Source organism: Magnolia sinica, chromosome 2 (assembly GCF_029962835.1).
Source record: "Magnolia sinica isolate HGM2019 chromosome 2, MsV1, whole genome shotgun sequence".
In the NCBI taxonomy this organism is placed as follows: domain Eukaryota; kingdom Viridiplantae; phylum Streptophyta; class Magnoliopsida; order Magnoliales; family Magnoliaceae; genus Magnolia; species Magnolia sinica.
In genome coordinates, this window is record NC_080574.1 from 231,794 (window position 1) to 240,517 (window position 8,724).

Below are 8,724 nucleotides of genomic sequence, written 5' to 3' on the forward strand. Positions count from 1 at the left end.
CAATTTAGTCCTAAAAACATGATCTAAGTGCATCACTCGAAATTTTGGCCACATGGGTACGGATCAGGAGATTATTCTTGAGAGTTATTTTTATTTTTATTTTTATTTTTTAAGGTTAGACTAAAACTGGAATGTTTCAGTTTCTGCTCACATCCCGAGGAAGTAGAGTTCCTTGGTGCAAATGCGAAGTAGAAAAGCCCTGCTTGGGTCATGTTTTTGTATGCCGTTGTCATGCTTGTCTTCTTTGTTGGTTTGTCCACTATTTGGGGTCATCATTATGAATCATGTTTTGCCATTTGTTTCTAAGGTCTTATCCTTGCCTCTGTGGTAGGCGGACAAGCCTTCCAATCCCTTTCTCCACCTCAATCCAGTCCTTTTAAGTATTATTCTCATCCCCCTTTCAGGACATTAACCTAGATGAAGGTTTCCCTCCATACTGATGCCCATTTCTTTGCTGCATATGACTGAACTATCTCAATTTCTTCCCCATCATTTCCTCTCATTGGGACTACTCCTACACTGCTTTAGATGGCATTCCATCTCTACAACACATGCTTTTGCTGTATCTCTTTCTAGTTGCAACACCTTGGCATTAAGCATAGTTTTTCAAATGTCTATCTAATAAAAAATTCCTTTTACAGTTACATAATACTTTAAATGCACATCTCGACTTCATACACCCATCTCTTGTTCCATTCAAAACATCTTCATCAACCTCTTCATCCTTTTCAATAATAGGGCCAATGATGGGGACATCATGGGCACACACACGCACGCCGCCCCCCCTACGCACGTACGCAAGGAGAAGAAGGGCCCCACTATCGATCTGGATTGATGACGACGTCCAGGGAGGGCCTCCTAGCTAGAAGACGAAGTTTTGGTTCGTTGTAGTAGGCCCGATAGTCAAGTAAAGCCCATCATGGGATCTCATGATCGTGGCCCACTAGTCTGATTAATCTCATATTTTAGGTTTTGCTTATTAATGTTATTTAGAGTATCATGGACAGTTTAGATTTCCTTGATTAATTTTTATTTTTGTTTACTTCATCGCCAAGTAATAGGTTGCGTACATGACGCGAGTTTTGGGGTATAGGGTTTTCCTATAAATAGGCACCCCTTGTAGGTTTTTTTTCTCATTGAAGCTTAATAAAAATTCTGCATTTTTCTACTACTCTGAGTTCTCGAGTTGTGGAAATTTAATTGGGTGTGAAGCCCTCCCTTCATCGAAGGACTAACTACCGTGGTGTGAAGCCACATCGATCTCGATTCGCCCCCATCATTTACTATCTCTATTTCTCATCTCCTATTACCATCCGCGCTTCAAATCTGTCCTTTATTGTAACAGTTTTCCTCTTTACAGCAAAATTCTAGATTCTAGCCCTGCAGGAGGGCTGAAACTTCGGCGGAACACCACGCACAGATTGCGCATCTAATCGACACGAAATTTGGGGCTTTTGAAGCCCTCCCCTGGCCGACCAAAGCCAAGGAGGCGCTTTCCGCGTTCGGTGCCCCTTGCGCACGTGCGGTCAGACCCCTGCGCACGTGCGACAGGCCTGGCCCACTGTCCAGGCGCGGGGACTATCTCCAGGTTCAGATTTCTGCATATTTTACTCCTCTCATACCTATTCTCCCTAACCCTAACCCTAGATTGCATTACTTTCAGTTTATTTGCCCATTTTCTTACCCTAGGGTTCTCTGAATTGGAATTGGTGAATCCCTTGGATTAGGGACTAATTGTTGTGCATATGTGGATGATTTTTACTTTTCTTTGGGTGTCGTTTGGCCCATAATTTTACTGATCCAGCCCTAGCCTGTGTAGGCCTAGACCCACACAGATTCCCCTTGTTTGAATGTTTGAACTTTTGTGTGGGATGTGGAATTTTATGTGATTGTTTCTGAATTAGTATAATCTAAAGCCTGAGATCTTGCATATCATATTTAATTTTCATGTCCTGCATCAGCCAAGGAACAAAATAAATGATTTGAGAATCTCACGGTCCTCAATTACTAAAGTGGTGTCAAAGTACAAAGGATTTTGGTGTACATGTGGTGCATGGAACAAGTGTTTGGCACATTGATACCTGGTACCTCAGAGTACCATATCTTAAGATTATCGTGTATCTCTTTTAGAGATTGGGATTTGGGATTAGTATCTCTTATCTCTTTGATCTCTTTTATCTTATAGAGATTGGTATTAATATCTCTTATATCTTTTATCTCTTGTATCTTATCCCTCTTATCACTTATCTCTTATATTTGAATAACAATTATGAAAAAGCCTAAGGTAGAGGAGAGGACACAATTGTCATTGTTTCAAAAAAATAGAGGAGAGGAGGATCTCTTGTATTCATTAGGCTGCGTCCTCTCATAAATAAAATTGTCATCGTTTCAAAAAAAAAAAAAAGAGAGGAGAGGAGACAATTTTCTTCTCGTTGGTTTTACAGATTGCTTCCATAAATCTTCCTACTAATGTTGCATTCGAAATACTACTTTTTAGTTCTACAAACTTTTAAGCCTATAGACTTTAGAAATCTTCCTTCCTACCTCCAATATAGCATTCCCCATCATCCCGGGGAAAAAAGAAGAAGAGAAAAGCAAGTACCCTCATTCAAGGAGACTGGTTGATTAGTTCATCTATAACCCTCATCCTAGACACCAATGGTTAATTCATTTACAACAAGTGCAAAGAGGTAAGGACTTAAAGCCAACCTTTGATGAAGAGCCACTGCTATTAGGAATTCATTTATCTGGCCACAAGCTGTTCTCATTCTTGTAATAGCATCCTCATGTTGATATTTTCTTGTGACTCCTTTCCTCATCACCCCACACAATCTCCTTGGATATTGTAATGCTTACACCAGATTATCCATATCCATATAAACAATGTGTGAACTCTTCCTCTTCCTCTATAGTTTTATATCACTTTTTTTTTTTTGAAAGGTAACAACTTTTGTGATAAGCCACTTCATAACGACGGCAGAATATAGTTTTATATCATTGTCTTGGTTTTGGGTGTGACTTGTTCTAGTACTGGACCAAGTCATATTGCTGAGACTGATATGTCTCATGACACTCGTCCAATGGGGAATGTGTTCCCTCACATTACACAAAATAGTAAAAAATACTTAAAATTCATAAGAAAGAAAAATAGAAAAACAAGTATTAAAAAAAAATCCCATGCACATTTGTGGCTGCCATGATGGCCTGATTTTCTGGACACGAGATTTAAACAGTGCGGTCGCCATGGTGAAATATTGCACATGTGTGATTTAGGCTTTAGCACAAGAAGAAAAGAAAAGGCATACCTAGAGACCATGGCAAGCTCGAATCTTGCATGTGTCGCATGTGTGGTTTAGCACAAGAAGAAAAGAAAAATGCCACTATTGATGTTCTCTTCTTCTTCAGAGTAAAAGAGCTTTGTCCTGGCATAGTTGTACAGCAATCCAGATCGTCCGAATAGCTGACCCAACTATGTATGAAGCATAAAAAAAATATTCCCCATCTGATTTTTCCCATTAAATTTGGACCACTAGTTTTTTAACTTTTAAACATCCATCTGATGACCATTATCTAGATGGTTAGGATTGGTTGCACAGTGTGATTTTAGATGCACTCCATCAATGATGGGACTCACAATTTGGATGGTGAGGATGGCTGGACCACAGTGCCACATGTGATGCGAGGAGGATGAGTAGCCCCCACTCTCAAAATGGAGCTGAACTAACATAGGAGCCTAGCCCCTACTTGAAAGCTTTGCTAAGCCCATAACATGTTCAAGGGAACTCATTTACACTGACAGAGTGTGATGGATGATACCAAAGCGCCAAGAAATTGCACACATGGCATATGTGATGTGTGTGACACAAATTGAACTGTCCAAATGGTGGGGCCAACGTTCCATGATATATGGAACAGTAACGTTGAATGTTGATGCCTTCACTGGTAGATTTATTGATATACAATGGACAGTCAGCATGATGAACAGCACCCTTAAACCAAAGCTACAACTTGCCCCAACTCACCTTGATTTGCCCAGATTCAGGTTAACTCATCCCAATACAGGATAAGTTGGACCAAGCCAAGGGTTTTGATTGTAGCGGTGGCTCGATTTGTTCTGGTTCCCACTGAAACCATGGACATAGTTTTCTACTGTCTTATAAAATTATCATTTCTACATTGCACTAATCATGAGAAAAACTATCATATTTGAGGTTTCTTATTTTTCATTTTTTCAAGTCTGGCTGTTGAAAAGTGGACGCTGGAGGATTGAAGTTTCTTTGAGGAAGGGAGCTGGATGCCTAGACTGCCTGATACTTAGGTACAAGTCTGCTTGCAGAAGTATAATAACCCAGAGAACTTTGGGCCTGGCTTGAAAATCAATGCAACCTTATAGTTATAGGCACACAGCACCATAGAATCATAACTTTACAGTTTGCACCTTCTCCCGCTTATCTTCTTATCTTGTGGTTCTTGAATGATAAGGCTTCAACTCCACAAGACCCACACTTCATAACTATAACCATTAGTCTCATTTGGTATGTTCAGAACGTCTGCGAAAAAAAAACTTTTGAACTACAAGATAAGAAGATAAGTGGGAGAAGGTGATGGGAATGGGTCAATTCAATTCTAATGGAACCTCCAGCTCTTTTGTATGGGTTGAGGATCCTCGTCAAGAAATTTTCCAAACCAGTGATTGAGGAAGTGGACTCTTCAAATGTAATTAGGTGGGCAAGTCAGGACCATTTTGAGCCATTGAAATTAACATGTGTTCAATGAAATTCGGATTGGAGGCTCCTGGTTGAATATTTCATTTACTCTTTGAGTCATTCAGGATGAGAGGCTAATGTCTTGGCCGATTTATTAGCTGTAGAGAGTGTTTCAAGGCCTCTTCTTTCTACTGGGGATACTAACCCTTGCCTTGGACATTTTCTAGTTTCTTCTCTTAATAAAAGCCATTATTTCAGGGGGAAAAAATCCATGGGAATGGTGAATGTGACAATTAGAGGAAGCAAGATGATGTCATTTAGTTGGTTTTAAATGTTAATCTATACTGACTTGGTCAAATCTAAATTCAGTTGTCCTTGTTTCAGCAGCCTCTTTTTATTTGAGAAACTAATGGTATGGGCTCTCTTTTAAGTTTCATCTAGTAACTAATATTTTATTTAATCACTGTTTTCCTTTAATGCAAATGCTCACTTCTTCATACTGAATCAACCTTGGGAAGAGTTCTGGGTCTTGGATTTTCCTGTCATCATTATTGTTTATTTGTACATATGCAACAAGCTTGGGTTTCTTCAATGGGTTACTGAATACTAGTTTCTCCTCTGAGCATGGAATTCACTCATCTATCTATGAGTGCAGGGGCATGGCTTATCTCCATAACGAGCCAAATGTTGTAATTCATAGAGACCTAAAGCCGAGGTGAGTTAAATTGGATGTGTCCATGTTAATGTTCATTACTTGGCTTCAACTTGGAAACTGATTGTTGGGTTCCTGAATGCAATTTTAGTTGAGTCTTTGTTGATAAAACGCTTGCTGATTTTGTTAAAAAGATCAGTTTAGCTGATTTTCTACTGGGTTAATTAAAGTTTGGATTCATACACACGGAGCTCAGCAGAATCTGGTTGACTTCTTCGAGCTCTGTGGCAATCAGTGACCTTTTGAACATCGGCTCACATGGTGCTGATGAGAAATGGCTCGATTTGATCAAACTTTCAGGAATGTGCTTTTAGTCAACTCCAATGCTGATCATTTAAAGGTTGGAGACTTTGGATTAAGCAAGCTCATCAAAGTCCAGAATTCTCATGATGTCTACAAAATGACCGGAGAGACTGGAAGCTGTAAGTATCTTTACAACTACTTTATTGAAGGAAATTGTCTCTTCTATTAGTGAGCTGATTTTTGTTGTCCTTTCCATGATAACCAAAGACCGATACATGGCTCCTGAAGTTTTCAAGCATCGGAAATATGATAAGAAAGTTGATGTTTTCTCCTTCGCGATGATACTATATGAGGTAATTTGGCCTTCCATCAGGATCGGTGGGAAATGGGAATTGAAACTCCTGTTGCCTTTGATTAATGATACTGTAATTTTGTTCTAGATGCTCGAAGGAGATCCTCCCTTAGCAAACTATGAACCTTATGAAGCTGCAAAGTTGGTGGCAGAAGGACACAGGCCTATTTTTCGTTCCAAAGGATACCTCCCTGAACTGCGAGAGTAAGTCCAGGATTTAATTTACGGTTGCATGAGCCTTTTTATGTTCTTGTTTGCTGCTTTTTCTGCCTGTTAAACAACATTTTCTTCTGTAATAATTGGGTTGATGGGGCCCTTCGTGTTTCTTTTTATTGGCACCCTCTCACTACTCACTTCGGTAGGTTGCTAGATGCAGCCTTTATTTTTTTGGTTTGGATATGCATGCATTAGTGAGGAATCCCTAAGTAGAATACACACACGCGCGCGCACACACACACACATATACAGTGTTCGAATTATCTTCGATATTATCGAAATATCTCCGATATTATCTTTATCTCTAGCTCAGCGATATCGATAACACTGGTAGCGATACCGATAATGCTGGTAGTATAAAAAATTCCAGGTATTAGCAATGTATCGCTAAGTATCGCCAACGTATCAATATCGCTAGTGTATTCACCAATATTTTCAACTATGTAAATTCCAGGTGTCGCTTGTATTACCAATGCATCAATATCGTCAATGTATCACTAATATTTTCGACTATGTAAATTCTAGGTAATGCTTATATCATAACTGTATCAACAATATTTCAATAATATCGCCAACGAAATAATATCATTAAAATTTTGTTTATTAGAATTTTTTTTTTTTTTTTGCATGGGCACATGGTTGCATGTAGTGTTCAATTTGTCCTTGATAATATTGATAATATCTCAATGTTATCGATATCGTAACATGCGCGATATTGAGACCACAATCTTTCATTTCCTTTCCAATTGTTGATGATTTCTTGATGAAAAATCATGTGTTGTTGATGTTTTGCAATATCAATGGATGTTTGGATGGAAGGTTGGATGGTTAAATAGGCCGGATGGGATGGTTGGGCTGATTACTTACAACAACACATGCTTGTAAGGCCCCATTAAATGGAAACCTGTTATGTATGTATTCTTTTTACAATTTTTTTTTTTTTTTTTAAATTTCTAAATATGCAAATATGTACATTTTAACATCTCCTGAAGTTTCGCTAAAAATTCCACCGTTTTTCCCATGTTACCCCGCATTTCCGGTTATCAGCGATATCGATATTGTTTCCATAGCCCTGGCCAGCGAAACTTGTAGTGATTCCGATACTTCGAACAATACACACACACACACACACACACACACACACACACACACACACACGGAAACGCTCACCTGCGAACCAGTTCGTATGTACTACATACGAACTTTTTTGAGAACCCATCATACGTGATGTGGATCCAAAATCTGAACCGTTCATGTGAAGCAGCACCTCGTGAAACCCCCCGGGACCAAGTTTTACTTTGATCTAAAACTTTGAGGGGCCATGAAAAATGAAAACAGTTTCCTCCCTTGATTTGCGTTTGTCTTTGCTATGGCCCACCAGAATTTTAGATCAGGGTGAAAATTTGTCACATGCGGTTTCATGGGATTCTGCATCACATGGACCGTTCAGATTAGACACCCATGATACGTGTGCAAAGGTGCACACGTGCGTAGGTGCGCAAGGGAGCATGACTCTCTCTCTCTCTCTATATATATATATATATATGTAGAGAGAGAGAGAGAGAGAGAGAGAGAGAGAGAGAGAGAGAGAGAGATGTTTTTTGCTACTTTATTGTCTGCTTGCTTTCCTTTGTTTAATTTGGTAGTTCTGTGAGTATTATAGTGGCCTGTAGCATGCAATCTGCTCTTGATTTTTCCCATTAAAAGAAAAGCAAAAATAAAGTTCTCACTCGTAGGAATTGAATATTTCAGGTTGACAGAGCAATCCTGGGCTGCTGATATGAACCAGAGGCCTTCCTTCATAGAAATCCTCAAGAAGCTTGAAAAGATTAAGGAGAACCTGCCTGCGGATCATCATTGGCACATCTTTACTCAATAGTCCGAGTCCAAGCTGTTCACCTGTAGATAACTGCTTCCACTGCCACCTTGTTTAATTGTGCAGATGGGTTGTGGAAAATTTAGCCGGACGAGTTGGGAGGAAAGGAAAAAAAAAAAAATGTGACCATTCTTGGCATGACAGATTATGATGGGAAGGGGTAAGTTCAACACTGCTGCATGTAGACTGCAAATAATATGATCATTATATTGTCAAGGATTGCAAAGATAGAATAATGACTCGATCTGTATCAGTCTCCTTTGACCATCACTCTGTGAAGGTCTGGTCCCTCAGTTTAAGAAATTTTAGACCAGATCATTGAGATGGGGCTGATTCACACCCGGACCTTTTGAGCAATTTGGTGGATAGGGGAAGCCCTTTTCGTTGTACTTGAATGTGATAAACTGCCATGGGCACTTGTCAATTTTTTTCTTTTTTCCCATTTTACCTATCTTAAAACATGGAATCTTGCTGCTGGTTCAGTTTCTTTAGTTGACTTCTGAAGATGTGGGATTGTTTATGCTGTGTGGAGATAAGATCGAATTGAAATGTTTGGGATTTCCTGAGTTTATTGCTGAAGATGCTACTCATATTTTAAGTTCACATGCTATTTTCTATA

General features: G+C 39.3%; 1 protein-coding gene across 2 annotated transcripts in view; it reads left to right on the forward strand.

Annotated features, from left to right (window-relative positions):
- LOC131230860 (serine/threonine-protein kinase VIK) overlaps window positions 1-8,724 on the forward strand; it is a 31,579-nt gene extending 22,855 nt beyond the window's left edge. For both annotated transcript variants that reach the window (XM_058226888.1, XM_058226894.1), the window contains exons 7-11: window positions 5,362-5,421; window positions 5,719-5,840; window positions 5,929-6,014; window positions 6,102-6,217; window positions 7,982-8,724. In XM_058226888.1, coding sequence (XP_058082871.1) covers window positions 5,362-5,421; window positions 5,719-5,840; window positions 5,929-6,014; window positions 6,102-6,217; window positions 7,982-8,108 — 511 coding nt within the window. In that variant the 3' untranslated portion in view covers window positions 8,109-8,724. The remainder of the gene's footprint in view (window positions 1-5,361; window positions 5,422-5,718; window positions 5,841-5,928; window positions 6,015-6,101; window positions 6,218-7,981) is intronic.